General features: G+C 39.3%; 1 protein-coding gene across 1 annotated transcript in view; it reads left to right on the plus strand.

Moving 5' to 3' along the window:
- Window positions 1-411: 411 nt before the first annotated feature.
- The window catches only part of SCHIP1 (schwannomin interacting protein 1), a 551,143-nt gene continuing 531,886 nt past the window's right edge, over window positions 412-19,668 (plus strand). The window contains exon 1 of the mRNA XM_059731077.1: window positions 412-503. Coding sequence (XP_059587060.1) covers window positions 495-503 — 9 coding nt within the window. The 5' untranslated portion in view covers window positions 412-494. The remainder of the gene's footprint in view (window positions 504-19,668) is intronic.

Consider the following 19,668-nt stretch of genomic DNA (forward strand, 5'->3'; position numbering starts at 1 on the left):
GGGAGCTGACCAAGTGCTGGTGCATGTGGAGTTGTGTGTGTATTTTGGGAAGATGGTCGGAGAGAGAGAGAGTGTATGTGTAGGGGGTGTACACATGCTAGTTATTTTCTGATTCAGTTTTGTTCCTGAATGAGCATTTTAGAATGAGCCAAGCTGTAACCTACACACATTTTTTTGCAGAGCAAGTGAGGCAGGATCAAATCCATCTTCGAATCCAAGTTTCCCTTATTTCCATCCCTGCACACCTCCAAATTATAGTGAATTCATTCCTGAGCTGGAGAGGTGCCAGAAGTTTCTCAGCTAGCTGTCTGTGGGCTGCTCCTTTTTTCTTTGAGGTTTTCTGATGCTTATAGAGTGAGCTCAACTCAAAGGTTTTCAGCCTCACTCTCGCCTGATATTCTGTAAGAGTCAGATCGGGCTCTGTAACACTAAGGAATACTGTATCAGCATCAGATTTGGTCTGATTTCCCTGCAGGTGATTCAGAAACTTCACAATGCGTCTGGTAACGTATTTCATTTTCTAAAGAAACCACTTTATTTATTTTGGTGAGGCTGTGTGGATTTTGGGATTGTCTAGGTTGGTTTTTTGGGATTTTTTTTTTTTTTTAACTAATTGAATGTGAAGATGTCAGGGGCCTGCCTTCTAGGACCCCAGTACTGTTTGTTTTAGTTGTCAGTCAAAGATATATAGGCAAATTTCCTAAAGGGAATCTTAATTCAAGTAGCACTTTGTCTTTAGATATGCAGGCTTGTACAAATGCAGATTAACAGATGCAATGTATAATATGTAGAAGCATTAGTAAGTTTATTAGGTAAACTGAAATTTAAAACTATATTTTTCATGTTACCATTTGTGGGCACAGGAATGAGATAATTGTCTTACTGTAATAAAGATTGACAACAGGGTTTGAAAAATAATTCCTAAAGATTCACAAGCTTCTACCAGAAGAGTCGTCCTTCTGCTGTTTCAGAATGTCTCTCTAGGTTTTTAAACTGCCTTCTTATTTTTACTCTGCAATTACTGTGGAAAAAATGTGGTTATGGTTCATAGTAACCCTACAGGGGCTTTTAAGCTTCAGTATTCAGCAAGCATTTTAGCTATTTTAAATAGTAGACCTTGAATAATAAGTAGATCAATGTAAATCTTATGTGGCCAGGACTTCAGCTGCTTGCCAACATGTAAAAAATCATATATGTATATGAGATGTGTATATATATGTGTGTGTATATATATCATATGTGTGTGTGTGTGTGTGTGTGTATATATATATATATATATATATATATATATATATATATATATATAAATACAATAAAAATAGCTATCTCTAATAGATTTCATTGGAGCCTAACAGAATATACTTTCAGTATGAATCTGTGATTATGGCTTTAGTAAAAATAAACAAATAAATAAATAAATAATGTAGTGATTAACTCCATAATGATTTTTTGGCATTCTCAAGGGAATAGTTCAGTAGTTCTAGTGCTTTTAGTTCTAAGGTTCTTAGCTTTCAAGTTCAAGGTTGCTATTATCAGAACTAATTTTATTTTCTTCCCTGTTTAAAAATACATTCAGAAAGGAGAGGCATACTCAAAGCTTGCAAACAACTGTTATAAACTATAACTTTTCCACTGCACATTATTTTGATATACTTTTAGAAATAGCCCACAGGGCTTTTTTTCCTTCTCAGTTCTCATCTTAAAATAGACCAGGTAATATATTTGTCTAAATCCTAAAAAAAATAATTTAAAAAACTACTCATCTCAAATGAGGTATTTTGAAGGTATTTTGAAATAAAGTGTCTAGGCAATATAAGCTAATATATACAACAAAGTATTACTGACTATGTTAGGTATAGATAACCATTTGAGAATAAATTGGCATTAACCCTAACTGTAAATGATATTTCATTTGAGGATTCTCACTAGACAGGTTAAAATGGTACATAAACTATGCAGGCATATTCAGTTCTTACTTGACTGTTTTTTCACTTTGGGCCCTTTTAATTCAGTGGGAGAAAGATCAAGCTTCACATATTGATATTAATATTGACATATCTGCCATGGTATAGAGGATATGGGGCTTAGCATGGGTAAATTGGAGAAAGCAAATATTGCATGACAAACATTAATCTGAGCTTCTGCATTAGTTAGGACAATTTATAAATACAACTATAAACCAACATGCTAAATTTCACAAGAAAAGATCTATATTAGAATTCGAAGATATTAGAGCTGACTAATTTACGTAGAGCTGAACATACTTTGACTCTTTTTGACTCCTTTCATAGCTTGCTTGAAGTTAAGATGCTTTTCTTGCTGAAGGTAAAGTATTAATGGGACTTTCTTAAAAAAACCTAAATGCATACAAGTATAGGACTGAGGCTTGGCCTTGTTTTTCAAATCCTGGGGTGGGGGGGTGTTACACACTTTAAGTCTCAATCCTGCAAAGTTACTCCAGAAGTGTACGCACTCAAACTAATCTAAATTAAGTCAATGGAACTATTTTACATGCCCAGTGGTAATAGGCTTGAGTCATACATTTTTCTATGTTAAAAGTTTCTTTAGCCTAGAAGTCCAAAAATAAGATCAAATTAAGGACGCTCTACAATTACAGCAATTTTCCTTAATTCTAAGAAATATGCATTAATTAACTTTTAGTGCCTGTAGTCTTCCTGTAGCTGAGTTCATCTTATTTCAAAATATGAATAATAAACTGCTGTGCAGAAAACTAATGTTTCACAATAGAAAATGGATACTCTGGCTGATGATTCATAATTTTATATGAATTACTTTATCCTATGTCTTCTACATGTATCTGGGCAGGAAATAACTTGGAGGGTCTGATCAATTTATCTTGGCCTCCAGAAGCTAATACAGGCCTGTGGCTGTTGGGGAACCAATATACTGTTGATCTGCAGCACATCTGCTACATCTTACACACTGAATCTGCTTTTGCTCTCAGTTGTGTCATTAGGGGTGTTTCTATTGGCTTCAGTATATGTGAACTATTAGGAGTGAATTCTGCAGTGTTAAGAATCTGACAATATTTGCAATACTAATAGAAAACAGTTCATATAATTTGCTATGTGGCGGTAATGACCCAAACCCATTGTAATGTTTCTTACTAAATTTTTGATTCTTATATCAAGATACAGTTTTACAAGATTTCTTGCATAATTTTTTCTGACATTTTCAACCCCAGTTTTAATAGAATTCTAATGTATACACTACAAGTAAATGAACATTAAAGTATATAGTAATTTGATTACGAATACTGTCCTATGCAATATGTGTGGAAAAGTAAATATGGTTTGAGTAATCTGGCATTAGTCAAATTGTATTAGATTCCTGAAATGCAACTGCTGTCATTTCATGGTCCCCACCTCCCCTCCCAGACTCGTAACAAACTTATTCTGCACAAAGCTTATATTAAAAGCATGCCATTTAATGTTAACTATCCCAGGCAATCATTGAATCAATGCATTCAACAACATCCAAATACACTTAAGACATTTAGACCCTAGCTCTGAGATGTGTGAAATGACTTCCATTCCATTGACTTCAGTGGCATATGGAAACACTTGTATTTTACAGAATCAGGTTCTTAAGCTGGAAGACTTAGCAAAAAGTGTTGTGGGAAGGAAAGGCATTCGATAGATTATGGTAGTGACATTATGTTCTTAAATATAATTTATCAGCAAGAGGAAGTAAAAGGAATTTAGAGGTGTCTGAGCATCAGTAAGGACAGAGAGAATAAAATGGACCCTGGAAACATGGTTAGGGATAGAAACATGGACCAGCATAAAACAGTAGGCTGATCTGGTGAGGGCAAGAATCTAAATAACTTTTGTAGGAAGGAAATTGGAATGAAGCACTACTGTGAGAGACCTAGATTATTATAGGAGGAAATAAATTAGTTGCTTGCTGGCATTATGGCTGGGTAGGCAGTAACTGCAGTTTTGTGCTGCATCACACAAACAGGGGATAAACTCTCTAGATCAGGGGTGTTCAACCTCTGGCCCCCAGGCCAAATGGACAGAGCTATCACATCTGGGCCATGGGGCTCCCTATGGGTCAGGAAAATTGGTAGCAGGGGAGTAGTGGCCATTAATACAGCCACCCTCCCTCTTGCCAGATACCCAAGCCCCAAGCTATACATGGCCAGGCTGCACATCATTCCCCCATGTGGGTCAGGCCACACCTTCTCCCTCTGCAGCTGTATTGGGGCTGGGTCACACCCCTTTCCCCTCCCCATAGGGTTTGGTTGAGGCTGGGTCATGCCCATTCACCATGAGACCCTGGATTGGGGATGGACCTCCCCTTCCCTTCTCTTCCTCCTCCTTCAGGATTGGAACATGCCCCCTTTTCTCCCACAGAGCCAGGTTGGCGTTTGGCCATACCCCCTTCCTTCCATGGAATGGAGCCACACCCCTGTCCCCCTCCTGCAGGGCTGGGTCAAGTCATCTTCCCCTGACGGGCCTGGCTGCCCCCTGCACTCTTCCCTGTGGCTGGATAGTGCTCACTGCATTTGCCCTAAGTGTTGGATTGGGACTACCAGCCAGATCTGGCCCACGGACCAGCCATCTGACCCCAGGGAAAAAGGTTAAGCACCATTGCTATAGATGATTGCTGTAAGACCACAGGGGGAAATCCATTCAGTTCCAGATGACAACTTCAGAAAGATACACGTCCATTGGAGGGAGCTTTGAGAAGAGCAATGATAGATTAAAGCAGAGGGGGCCAACCTTTTGGTCAGGTGTGCCACAAATTAGCCCTCCCTGAATACCACTACAATCCATTTTCCATGGCCAATCTGCTGCTCCAATTCTGTTTTTTGCTGTATGCTCCCTACCCAATTTACTTCTCTGCTTTCTCCTTCTTGCCCTATCTGCCAATGTACTTCTTGTCCCCTTTCTGATCTGTCACATGCTACACAGAGAGGCTGTCTGTGCCACTTGTAGCACTTGTGCCACAGTTTGGCCACCCCTGGTCTAAAGGAGCTGGTTTGATAAGATTATAACAGCTAAATGTGTATAGTTTGTTTAACACCAAAGAGTAGGAAACATACCTGTTCCCAAAACCTGAAGAATGTAAATTCAAGGAATGGACAGAAATTATTTAGGGTGATATAAATAAATATGATGATATTTAATTTGAATGCTGGGAATTTTTTTTAGCTGTAGTCTCATTATCACCCTGGGATAAACATGTGAAATAGGGTCTATAGAGTACTGACTGTAACCTTAAAACAAAGAAACTAGATTAGAGAAAGCATAGGAAATATGCTGTAGGATAAATGGGTAAGATGATAACAGACGCACACTTTTATCTAAGTGTAACATTCTATAAGAAAAAGTAATTTGTGATTTTTCTTTCTATAAAATGTAACATATATGGTATCCAGATACTGCATCAAATACTCCTATCTGGAGGGAATGCATTTCAAAATAACTTCTGCAAATGTTGAGAGCAGCAGATACAAGGATCACTAAGTTAGCAACTTGAAGAAGTTTGGAGATCAAAAAGGAGAGATGGAGGATTTGGGAAAGTTTTACAGGGGGGTTGAATGAGGCTGTGACTGTTGTGTCCAAGAACCATGGCTAGTAATCTGGAAACTAAGATGTGTGTGGATGTAGTGAATACTAACCAATCCTCTGCAGAATTTGAAACACCTGAAAAGGTTAAACTACTCAAGTCCAAAGTCATTAAAAAAAAGTTTCCAAGCACTGCTTTGTGCACTTGTCCTTATTAAAGGTTAGCTGTATGACAGATTTGAACTACTACTTTTTGAAAGTTATAGGAAAGCAATAAAGAATGTTCTAACACAATTTAAATGATCTATATGATTCACAATCACATCAATCTAAAGCTCAATCCCATAAGTAAAATTTATTGAACTTTCACTTCCCAAAATCTTCTTGCCACTGGAAAACTAGAACAGTATCATTAAATAGCGACTGAGCAAGGGAAAGTGAAGTACATAACTGGTATTTACTAAATTAATTTCAGGTCACAAAGAAAGGTGAGGGCCTGCTCTACTTCTCACTTCTGCTCTTGAGGTTATTGCTAGATGATCTTATTTTCACTCTTCTATCATGTTTGAGCAGGAACCCCAAACTAAATCAAGCTTTTGCTGCACAGTTTGCAGTAACAGAAGAACCCATGCTGTTGCACTTGAGACACCTTAAATTAACCACAGTTGGGCTAGCTGGAGATAATGGACTCCAATTACCAAGGAGTTGACGATTACCAAGGAGAGTCTAGAGATACTCTTGTTCTCTCTCACATGAACTAACATAGAGATGTCTTTTCCCTTCCCACCTAATCAGGTAAGAGCCTCTTCTTTCTTGAGCAGGGAAGGGAAGTAAAACTAAGCCTTAGTCTTTCCATTCATGGCTTCCTATCTTAATTTTAGGTACACACTTAAATAGAGAATCAATACAAGCCAAAAAAAGGTGTGTTTTTCAGATCTGTGGAAGGATTGGAAAATGTGATTGCTACAGTTATTTAGAGAAGAAAGGGACCTTCCTTCCATGCCTGTCTGTGTTGTATTCTTTCAATAAGAGGAGAAATTGCTAGTGCAAAGACGAAGAAATCTAGCAGTTTTTAAAGGGAAATGTCCCCAGGGTCTTGGAGAGAAGAAAAAACGGCGCACTCGCTTTCCCTTCTCTAGACTTGTCCACTCTCATGGAGATTCCAGAGCAAAAGGCTGGGTATTTTGTCTTGCCACTCAGGAAGAACCTCAGTACGAAGGCAAGGCTTGTTACAGACTTGCTTGGTAGAACATGCTTCCAGGAAACAAAAAAGGCTGCAGTAACCTTTATTTATGCAGTGACTACTAGTATTCCATTTAGTATAGTTGGTAAACCTCTGGTCTAATGACCTGTTCTTTATTCTGAGATTTTAAACTGAAGTCAGTATCCACAGCTGGTTTACTTTGTCAGTGCACTTAAATGTTGTTAGTTACTCCATAAATGATTACTGATCCTGAGCTTTAATGAATTTGCTTGATCAACAGTTCATGTTTTGGTATTGCTGAAACATTGTATTTCAGGCATTTGATATATTTGTTTCCTAGTTCTGAAGAACACAGTATAAACCACTTAATTAACCTCAGTCCCTGACTACCTAGTTATGGTGGCAGAGATTTAATTTCCCTCAACCTAAAAAAAAATTCCACCAAGTCAAAAAACGCCAGTGATTCTGTCCCCTCGTCTCCCCACAGGTCTCATGTTCACGTTGGCCTCAGACTGTAGAAAATTATATGAAGTATTTTAACCTTGTCCATAAGCAGGATGTGGTACAGGCATAGCATTATGGACTCCAGTTTGTCCTTTAATCCAACCAGTATTTGGGGTGCTCAATACCTGTAGATAGAGCATCCTGGAAATATTCAGGCCCTGCAGAAAGAGATGTCAGAGTGACTGTAGAAGTACCGTCAGTCAGGGCTGAACTAGTTGGATGACTGAAGGCACTCTGCTGGTAGAGGAGTTTGTCACTGAATGAAAAGTAAGATGCCTTGATGCCTTGTAGCAATAAAAGATACAGTGACCCACTTTGAAGAGTTAAGGGGCATGATGGTGATATTTAGCTGATTCTGTTGCATGTCCCTATGCTCCGAAGTTTCAGGATAAAATATTCTTTGCCTCCTGTATTAAACTGTTGCCTAGTGTTGCTATACTGTGAAACAGTCGCTGAATTTAGGTTTGATGGTTGCCACAGGAATAGGTAAACCAACTATTCTTATCAGTTCCATCCTGCTGACATCAATACTAACAAGCCATTATATATTTTGATGATAATTTGTAATATACCTTATCCTTTGGATGGATGGCCTATCTAAATATATTAATCCTGTCCCTTTAAAATTCTATTTCTCTTGAGGGATACATTCTACTATATATATACTGAAGTTCAATTTAAAAAATAATCTTCAGAACTAAATGGGACCTGACAACATGAGATTTTCAAACAAAATATGCAAGTAATGCTCATAACCAAGTACTAGGATACCAGTGTTTGATCTGCTCCTCAATAATGCACTTTTGAGGAAGTGCTATTGATACATGCAAAGTTTTAATGAGGAATGTTTGAAAAGATTATACAAACATACTGGATTAATCATCTGCATAAGGAAAATAAGAACATGTTAACACACTGAAAATAGAAGTTGATGTATGAACAAAGTGGTGAAGATTTTGGGCTAATTTTTTTCCACACACGTTTTATTGTATCTTTACCTGCATTGATGCATTCTAGCTGCACTATACTCAGTGCTTCTTGCTTATTTTTGATAAGCCTAAAACTACGAGGTCATGCTAACATATCTCCTTTGGTCGTGCCCTGAATCAGAACTGTTTGGCAGATGTTCTTGCATCAATTTCTGCAGCATTGAAGGTAACTGAGCCTGATATTTCTTTTGCCATCCTGGGCATAATACCAGAAACATTAGGATTGGAACTATTTCAACAGAAATTACTTTTGATTATATTAGCTACTTGCCAACATTCCTCTTGCCAGGAAATGGAAAAAGTAATGTCCACACCCCAACAAATGGACTAATAAACTCAACTCATGTCAATTTGGAAATAGATTATTCAGGAATAAAAAAACAAGTACAGCTGATCATGGCTTCTTTTTTAATTTAAGTTCTTGTAATTTTCATTTTTTAATCTCATTAGAGAAGTGTTTATAATCAGGATATTTTCTAGACAAGCTACTTGTGTATTATTCAAGTGCCGTTCATAAAAGGCACAGTGTTTAAAGCCTCTCTGGTTGGTTCAGTTACCATCTCAGCATCTACTGGTACCTCCAGTAATAGTCAGAAATGAGGCAGAGAGCAGCTTTGCAAGCATTGGGATCCAAGTGGAATTCCAGTAGGGTAAGATATTGCTAACCCCATTACTGAATATAGGAAAGACATTTCTGTAAAAACACACAGGAGCAAAGTGCTAGTAACAAATCAAGCTAGGAAAGGTAAAGGGACAGCAGTGGCTGCAAAATAACAAAAGCCAGTTGGGGCTGTATTACTCTTTCATCTTATGACTGATCATTGCTTGTCCTAAGTCATAGCTATTCTACAGGGGATTCCAGCCCAGCAGCATTGTAGAGTGGGAAGTTGCAGTTCTTAATGAATATCCTTCCTTTCCCCATGCTGTAATCCTGGGAGGTATGAGATTTAATTGTAAAGATCTTTGAGAAGTCCTTTTTAAAGACCTTTGTATTGGATAGTCTTATCTTAGCTGTAAAATAATTTTCTTCTTGCCAATTACTTTGACAATATAATTTTCATTCTTTCTCTGGGTGTTTAGAAATAGGACACACTTCATAAAGAGCTTCAAGGAATTGGATTGAAGAGCATGTCCAACTTCACCTGCTCTTGCCTATTGATGCACTTCTCTTGCTATATGGCTTAGTCAAATGGTGGTTTTATTCACTTCACTCTCATAGGGTATTTCTCAGTTTTATCCTAATCCTGTGCCCTAACTTGTTTCAAATATAACCTGCCACCAAGCCACACTGAATAAGCTTCATTACTCTCTCTGATGTTATGGTTTTACCTTTATTTTCATCGGCTTTTTAGCCTGAAGCTGCAGTGACAAAGATCAGTGGATGTCAGATGCTGCAAGTAAACACTATCATCTCTGAAAGACAGTTTCAAGAGTGAATTAGGAAAGGGCAGATCTAGTAAGGAGGTGGTGTACCTGAACTCTTAGTAAAGCACAGTGCTCTGAAAACCGCTGTTCTGGCAATATGATTTTATTAATCCTACCCTTCCCCCCTTTTTTTTCCTGGAAAGCCACTTTCTACCTCAGCAAAAAGTATGTTACTTGTGTGGTTCAGTAATTGATTGACTTTTTTTGTTTGTTTGTTTTTTCTTGGTGAAAAAAATCTTGTACAGCACCTAGCACACCGTGGGTGCTTATAATTAAGCATTAAGTTATTCCAAAGGGGGTTGACATGCAATCTATTCTGACTTGCGCATAATTAACAGAATTGTTAACTAAGTTTTAATTGCTGGTCCAAGTTTCCTCTCCATTAAACTGTCAATTTAATTGAAAGCAATGAAATTACAAATGTCAGGGTCAGGGAATAATTTGAAGACTATGGAGCATATGTCTGTAAAGAGAATCTGATCTGCAGTCTGCCTTATTTTAAACTGTGATTTCCAAGAACTTTTACCATAATGCAGAACCTGCTTTTTAAAACAATCTTATAACACCTTATTCATGAAATATAAACACTTGCCAAAATTCCACAATCAACATGAACAATCAGAACTTCAAACCTCATTTTACAAACCAGGATGTTGGTCACGACCAGATAATCTGATACAAGAGTTCAGAGTTATCAAGAGTGATAGAAAGCAACATTTAAGACATGGGGAGATATAGGGAAAGGGGCCATAGATTTGATAAGGGTTTTATACAGCTATCTGGTCATCCAGGGAATTTATACACTTGCTCTAGGAGTTGGGCTGGGGTGTGCATTCTTTAATTAGCCCAGAATGTCATTTGCATCAGTGTCTCTGCACTGAAAAATGGCTGTGAGGGCACTTCAATTAAGCTCGCTCAATGAGCTTTAGTTAAAATGCCTCTGCCGCCTTTTTTCAGTGCGGGGACACTGATACGCATGACACTGGAGTTTGCTGGAGCATGGAAATTACTGCACTCCAGGAGACTCAGTTAATCAAGTCTGCTCTAAAACGCTGTAATTACAGTGCATCAGAGCAGCCTCACTGCAGGTATATAGGCACCCACAGATTTCTGACTGCAGGGGTGTATTAGGCGTTGTTCGTGGTTTATCCTAGATTATCTAAACCTACTTCTGACTTCTTTTTAGGCATGGTTGCCAATCCAAGATTTATTTATTTATTTATTTATTGCTGAAACATGCAAGCTTACTGACAGACAAAGTATTTTTACGGATTTGTGTTTTTACTGTCAGTAAAAAAAAGAAATGTCATGGGTTGGCTGCCCTGTGTGACTGCAACAATGGCCTTACACCCTGCTACCCCCACCACAGTGGTACCCTACTGACCCTACACCATGCTGGCCATCCCAGCCTTATCCCTGCTGACCCAGTTCCCCGCATCCCAGCATGGACCTCCAAAGAAGTCTACTTGCAACCCAGAAGTATTACAGGATGGGAAGCAGTAGCAGCACAGCGAGAGGGGGAGGGGGTCTACAAAGCACTGAGAAGTTTGCTGCTGTGTGCTGCACTCCTGCTTCAGCCCCAGGTGACACTGTTCTGCTCTGTGTATGCTTCAATCAAGATCCAGCTATCTAGTTTCTGTCTGAGAGGGAGCTTCACAAAGCAGCCAGAGCTTGATTGTTTTTATGGAGGGCTTAAATTTATTTATAGACTTTATGGACAGGTGTTTTTAGCCTGAATTTTTACAGTTAGCAACACCATTGCTTTGTGACACATACAACTTCTCCTTTTCTTTCAGGTGCACTGTTCCAAACTCCTGCAAGTTTTATTATGAATCTCCTGATATTTGATTTTCTTAAAACACCAGCTCTTGGAGTTCTCATTATGCAAGAATCATGGATTTCTTAATTTTAAAACAAGTATTTTGATTTTGTGGTTGCAAGGAGAGACTTGCCAATGTGAATTCTAAAGGCTCAAAAACTGGAAAGTAAATTTAAAAATATTTAGTACAATTCAGTGCCTACTTAAGGACTTATTGGAATGTGATTTTTCAATTCTGTACACTATAGGACTACAATTCAAATCTACATACTTCATAAGTTAGAATCCTAAATTTTGCAGTTTTGGTATTCAGGCTCATTTAAAAATGGGTATATTTAGAAAAGTGTAAAAAAAATTGTTAGATTTAAAAATCACATACATTTTAGTTTATCTAGTTCATAATTTTCTTAGACAGTTTTTTTGTGTTCAGAAAGAACAAGAAGCAAAGATAAAAGAACGCACCAAAAAGGCTTTAATTGTATTTTTCTTTCATTTTCTCTGCCTTGCATTTACAGCATTTTATGCAGACTGCTAGGGATGGAATTCCTTGTCCTTTATATAAAATGCAGTAGATGATAACATTTACTTTTAACTGTATTTGTTGCACTGTATCACTGTCTAGATTTTCTAGATGTTAGACGTTGCATTGGCAGAATACAGACTTTTAAAAAGTTTTCCTTCTGTTTATTTCCTCTTGTAATGCAGCAAGATCTTGGTTTTCCTATGAAAATAAGAGTGGCTTGGAGTTGCCAACACTTGTGAAATTTTTGTGAGTATTGTCATTTCATGCTGAATTTTGTGGCTGCTCATGAACTTGCACCAAGCAATAGGCAACTCAGGAACTTTGCATGAGCTGCCTGCAGTTCTCTCATTTTGGACTTAAGGCGACTGCACTGCTTATAGAACAGAGACAACAGAAGTTGCTGTCTGCAATTTCTTGGAGCCCTATGAATGGTGCTCTAAGTCTGTTTACTGGAGGCAGATTTGGACTTATTTCTCCAGAGTAACTTAATCTTTGTTAATGCTGTGTAGTGCTTTGAGCTTGTTTTCAAGTGCCATGTGCTTTCATACTGCTTTTAAAATATAACAGAGAAATAAATGTCCCCCTCTCCCACCTCTTGATTCAATAAATACTGATTGTGTGTGTTTGATAAAATGTGACCAATCATGTTTTCATTTAGTCTTGTGTTTCTTAGGGTATGGGTAAGCATAATGATTTAATGCTGGCAAATGCTTGATTCTACACTGAGGGTAGGGTGGGGGTGTGTGCATCTAGATTGGGGGGGGGGGGGTGTAGCAAGATAAACGGGTGAACAGCCCATCACTGCATTCAGCTGTGCTGGCCATGCCTACCTTTCTGCTTGCTCATGGCATAAGGCTGTCATTTTCCCTGTGATGACTGTTGTACAATTATTTTGTTTAATTCATACTTAGAATTTGTGCTGTGGCTCTACTATAAAACAGTAGTTCAGGAAGTTTCATTTTCTAATATGCCTCCAAACAAAAATGAGCTAAACATGGGAAAATTTAGCATGAAGACTAGGAGTGAGAAAACAAACGGTTGGATTAAATCAGTGGTAAAAGACAACAGCAGCAAAATGGCTGCAGATACTGTAAATGTCAGATAAATGTGCACCTTACAGACTATTTCAGTACGTAAGTACAGATGAACACAAGAAAAATGCACAGGCTCTTTCATCCAGCATACAATGTGCATTGACAGTGTGCTGGAGTATTTTCATCTGTACATCTGTGAATACTTTTTTAAAAGCAGAGAAATGCACTTGTAGGATTGCAGTCTGCCAACTCCTGTGTCTTCTTCAAAATGGACCAAGTTAGGCTCATTTAGGTCAGTTGGATGCATTTTTCTGACTTGACCTGGCGATAAGCCTAGTATTCCCTTAGGAAGGGAATATATATATATAGAGAGAGAGAGAGAGAAGTGATGTAATTGAGGTAGATAGTCAGAAGGGATTCCAGCAGGGCAGCTTCTGCCTGTTATTTCTAGCAGATGGAATTCAGAGAGGGGGAATTCAGAGAGGGTAAAGATACAACCCTGAGCCTTAAGGGAGAAAGATGGAGTATATTCAGTGACCTAGACAAATCATATGATTGGGCCAAAAGAAATCTCATGAGGTTCAATAAGGACAAGTGAAAAGTCCTTCATTTAAGATGGTAGAATCCCAAATACTATTACGTCCCAGGAACTGACTGGCTAAGCAGCAGCTCTGTAGAAAAGGACCCAGGGGTTACAGTGGACAATAAGATGGATATGAATCAGCAGAGTGCCCTTGTTGCCAAGAAGGCAAACAGCATACTGGATTGCATTAGTAGGAGCATTGCCAGCAGATTGAGGGAAGTAATTATCTCCCTCTATTCTACACTGGTGAGGCCACATCTGGAATACTGTGTCGTTTTGCCCTCCCCCCCACAAGAGAAAGGATGTGGACAAGTTGGAAAGAGTCCAGCAGAAAGCAATGAAAATGGTTTTGGGGGCTGGGGCACACGACTTCTGAGGAGAGGCTGAGGGAACTGGGCTCATTTAGTTTGGAGAAGAGAAGATGGAGGGGATTTGATAGCAGTATTTAACTGCCTGAAAGGCGGGGTTGAAAAAGGATAGAGCTAGACTGTTCTCAGTGGTGGCAGGTGACAGGACAAGGAGCAATGGTCTCAAGTTGCAGCAAGGGAAGTTTAGGTTAGATATTAGGAATAACTTTCTCACTAAGAGTGTGGTGAAGCACTGGAACAGGTTACCTAGAGAGGTTGTGGGATCTCTATCCTTGGAGATTTTTAAGGCCCACCTTGCCAAAGCCCTGGCTAGGGTGACCTAGTTGGGGATGGGTCCTGCTTTGAGCAGGGGGTTGGACTGATGAGCTCCTGAGGTCCCTTCCAACCCCTATTTTTATCATTCTATGTTGCATAACAGCAGGAGGACGAGGTGGCTTCCATTCTTACAAAGCTGCCTTTTGTCATGCCTCAGGCTGAATTCTCATGCTGACACGTGTGCCTGAATGCGAGTTCTGGCAAGAAAGTGGGGAATGCAGAACCTCTTCTGTGAAGAGACTGAAAACCAGAAACCATAACCCAAAACAAAAGCATCTATTTTTGCTTCATTGATATGCTTGTTACCGTTAGTGTTTTGCAACTATCCCATTACTTCCTTTTCATGGGCATAAACAAAGTGCCTAAAGGTCTGTGTTTTGATTCTATTTCTCATGTTCTGAAATTTGCATTTTATTAGAAAAATCAAGGGTTCAGCTCTGAAAATTCCTTTGTACATGATTAACTTTGGGATCCTATGAACCCAGCTGACTTCCTGACCTTTGGGCAGGGGGCTGTACTCGATGATCTTCCGAGGTCCCTTCCAGCCCTAATGTCTATGAAATCTATGAAACTTTAGATGTCAGTGATCATGCTTGTTTATGCACATTTCATTCTTATTTGTATTACTGTAGTACATAGGAAACCCAATTATTAACTCGGATACAACAGACACAATGAAAGGTTACCTCTGCCACAACTTAGGGGTGTTAGTGGAATTGGATGTTGAGGGAACCTTCCTTCCTTGCTGAGCAGTAATGTTCCATAGTAAGGACAGATTTTTATGTTTAGAAAAGTTCTTGTTTGACTTTGTAGTTCAGGAAGCAGATAGATATCTGGGTGAAGAAAAAAGGTAACTTAGAATTGGATTTAACAAAAAGCATTTTAAAAATGTGATATAAATATTTTACTGGAATTCATAAAAATCTAAGGAATGAGAAATTCCAGCATTCTGTTTCTGGAACCCCAAGAAGCAGCACAGACTCCAGTATCATTTTTCTTTGTCTTGCTTCTAAATGATCACATTTCACTCTTGGGTAGCCCTCTCTAGTTTTATCAAGAAGCCCATGATTTGTCACTGGGATTTTGCTCCACTAAGTCAGTTCTTTGTTGCCTGGTCTTCTCTAGTTGTCATTTACTTTTGATTCCTTGTTATGTGGCAGCATTGCAGATTTGTCATTTCTTGGCTTGTGATCAACATTATTAGGAGAGTTTTAAACAGGTACCATGTTAGATTTTACTGGAGAGCTACTGACTTTTCAAAGATGACAATGGACTTTTGTCCAGAAAAACAAAGCTGTTTACAGGGAGCAATGTTAAGCATATACCAATGCATGACTCCTTTTCTGAGGAACAAGCCTAATCTAACATGTTCAGAGGAACTGCCATGATGGATCGGATCAGTACTCCATGTAGACCCATTACTGACATGGCCAATATCAGAAAGGATTGCTTGAAAAACCACCTAAACAAAAACTTGCAGTAATCAGTTTCTGGATAACATCCTGTCAAGAAAACCCTCTTCCTTGTCTCTCCATAGTTAAGGTTTGGGTTATGCCCTGAAGACAGAACGGTTTATATAATTTCCAAAGCTTTTGCTTGTCTTTTCATTATGACTCTATATAGATATCTAATCCTTTTTGGACACTTTGTATCCTGCTAAACTCTTTCCCTGACAGCCTCTGGCAATGAGTTCCTTGGCAAATTGTGCATTGTGTGAAAGCGGGTGGTTTTTTTTTTATCAACTTTGAATTTTCCACCTTTCTGTTTCAGCAAATGTCCCTTTTGTTCCTGTATTTTGAAAAAAGGGATGGCTTACTCTAAGCTGTTGCTGATTTGTTTTTCTCCATTCATTTTATCATATATCCTCTTTTTTGTCTCCTCTTTAACATGTGTCTAACCCTTTCTCTCTCTCCGTGGGAATTGGAAAAAATTCTCAAATCTTTCTTGTTTCTTGTCTCTGAATCTGCTGTGCTTTTTGTGAAACAGGGTGACCAAAGCTTGATCCAGTGTTCAGTGATAAGGAAGTGCTATTGACTTATATCAGGGATGTCCAATTTCTGGACAGCTGGGAGCCACACATTGCAGGCCACAGCCCAGGGGGCTGCATGCCATAAGGGCTGGCCACCCCTGCCATATGTGAGCACCCCACCCAGCAGGTACATCTATGGGGGAAGGGGTGGGGGGAAGGGGATAGGGTATGGTGGGGCAGATCAAGGCCCCCACAGTGAGGCAGTGGGGTGGAGGCAGGGGCTGGGGTGAATGGGGCCCTGGTTGGCTGGGTGGTGGGGCAATAGGAGCTGGGCGGCTCATTCAGCACTCTTGCCCCCTTTGATCCATGTGGGGATCGTCACCCTTTGGGCTTGGAGGATCATCTCCTTAAGGAACGGTAATCGACTGGAACTTGCCTGCCTTGCTGGGCAGCCAGTGATCCACACATTGGACTGTGATCCTGGCTACATGCGCATCCCTACCCACCCCTGCTGCAGCTACTTGGAGCCCGTGCCCAGGCTGTCTTGTGGTCCTACCCACTGCCTTGCGTTCGGGGGGGGGCTGAATCCTGTTAGCTGTGGCCTTCCACCACTTATGACCTTCTCCCTCCCCCCGGGCTGCACATATCATGCAGGCAGCCAACTTGCAGCACAGGAAGCCTGTCTCCTGAGTGTACAGCTGGGCAGCCTGGCCTCCTCCCACTGTACTATCCCACCCCCAGTAGCAGGGGCAGAAACCAGAAGCTGAGGAGGGAGGGGGATCCCAGAAACCCCAGCTGCCACTGCTACAAGAGGAAGGGGTAGAGTAGCAGTCAGGAAGTAATTCATGGGCTGGATATTAATCCCTCACAGGCTGCCAGGTGGACAGCCCTGGCTTAAGCGAAAAATTACAGTATATTCCATAATATTTTGTTTGCTAGGGTTTTTATTTATTCTGTTACTTAAACCACTGCTGTAATGTCAACAGTAGCATCTGTAAAGGTTTATATACAGATACATTATATACATTAACCAGGATTTAGGTCTATCTATATGCCCAATTGTACATGTGGTCAGAATGCTAAAATCACCCCAAATGGTGCACTTAATCTAAATTAGTTCACCTGAGGAGGTGCACTAATTTAGATCAAGATTGGGTTAACCCACTCTCACAGATGCCTGCACACATTTGCACAGCAGCCCCGGGCTGAAAAGCCCAGCTGCTCACCCCAGTCCCAGGGCTGTGCTATTCCCATCCCCCTGCTACCTCCCCACCCCCTCATCCCGCCTGCCCCTCCCTCCACCCCAAGTTACTTATACTGGTTTCCCTGTGCAGCTCTGAGCAATGGCTGCACATGCTGCTCCCAGTCTATGTTCATGCAGCTTAAAGTAAGTGCGTGAATGCAGACCTGGTGTGGTGAACAACTGTATGCAACCTAGGTTGTTTCACACAAGTGCCTGTGTCTTTCTTGGTTTGATACTTTTAATTTAGAATCCAGCAAGGTGTAGGTGTAAATCTTTCTTTTCTTTCCCTTCAGTTTTTATTAGTTTTCATAACTCAGCATTACATTTAGATGAACACGAGATCAGATTTTTTTTCTAAGTTTCGCTTGGAATCGTTTAGACTTTGATAAATAACTGAATCATTCACTTTTTCTAGATAATGAATATATGAAGTAAATGCTAGGCCTATAGAACCTTTATGGTGCCATGATTTAAAATGACTTAACAGTGCACAAATCCCAATAGTGGGTTTTCTTTTAACATGATAGGACTTTATATGGCTTTGCACTTCCTTTTTCTCTTGTATTAGAATATTTTTAAATAAACCAAGATTTAACACAAAAAAAAATCATTTAAGGTGTCTGGGTCTATGTTTTTCCACAAACAAATTGTAAACAGTATGACTACAGAAATACATGGGCAGGAATATGAGTGTTTAAACAAATTTGTGCTTTTTCTAACAATATATATTTACAGATCCAAATTGGATTCTGGGTGATGCTTGCACTCTGTGGCAGATACCTTAAATGTTGTAAAATATTACTAGGTTTTTAGCATTTCAGATGGTTTCTCATGCAAGAAGCTCTCAGCACAAAGGCAAGCAATACAAGCCTTTTAGATAGACAACTTTTGATTTATGTAGAAAGAAATTGGCTTTTCACTGTTGCTATTATAAGAAAACACCTATTCAGTGTGTAGACTTCTTGTAAATAAGGCAGACATTGCCATATTCAGCATGTAAATAGAAATCCTTACTGAAATTGTACATGCTTGTCTGCTGGGGTTAATAGGCTCGGTACTGTACCTCATTCCTGTAAATGCACTTCACTTAGAAAACAAGTCATTATTGTTCCAAGTGTAGTATACCACTTTACTGCCCAGTTACGTCAGCAATCTACCTTGCTAGTCTAATATTTTGAGAGGTAAAAAGCATATGTGATAGGAAAAGTTTTTGTTCTGTGCAAGGGATTTTCAAAACGCTCAGCTTTCCTAATACTGTTCTTATTAAAGGTAGTGTTAAAACTTCGGTTGAGTGTAATGGGAACAGAATTAGGTCAATGCTGAGAGCTTTGTAAATTATGTTCTGTGTATCCAGTATAACCCAGGGAAATCTTTGTAGCAGAAAAGAAGGCATCAAAGATTTGCCCTCCTAATTGCACTTGAGATTCAAATTTCTCTTGTAAATTAAATAACATCTGGGTTACTCTGCTTATAGAGATGAAACATTGTCAACTTTGTGTTATTCTTGTGCTTTTTTTGGCAAAGAATCGAGAAAAAGGGTAAGTGAAAGTGCAAGACTTCTAAACTTACAAAGTCAGTATACCCTCACTTACCTATTCTGTTGAATAATAACATCAGCCTGACCTATACTTAGAAAATGTGAGATGGTATGGAAAGTGCTAAACATCTATACTTCCTGTAGATTTCGCTCATTAGTTGCTGTGAAACCACTAAAGAGGTGTGGGTGGAGCAAGAAAGTAGCTTGTTCAGAGGCATGGTCTTTTGTAGGCAACAATGTACTTCATTGCTTCCCATTTGAAGAAAAACTAAATTTATGGATAATCTTTTCAGAAGCACCCAAACCCCTTTGACTTTCAATTAGATCATCTGAGTGTCTTTGAAAATGTAATTCATATGTGTAGCTTTAAATATTCGTCTCTGTACCACTTCATGTGCACTTTATTTGGTATGTTGACATAATAGTTCTCTGTCAGAAATACAGAACATTTTGATTACAGGAGAGAGAATATTTTTCCCCTTGAGGAAAGGCGCATGGTACTACAAATATTAGGACAAAGGCCCTTGTAGTCTTTCACATCCCTTTAAGGGATTTCATTTCAATAATTTCAACTGATTTTTGTAGTCTTATCTCAGATGAGAACAGCTTTTTGGGTTG

Source organism: Alligator mississippiensis, chromosome 7 (assembly GCF_030867095.1).
Source record: "Alligator mississippiensis isolate rAllMis1 chromosome 7, rAllMis1, whole genome shotgun sequence".
Classification (NCBI taxonomy): Eukaryota; Metazoa; Chordata; order Crocodylia; family Alligatoridae; genus Alligator; species Alligator mississippiensis.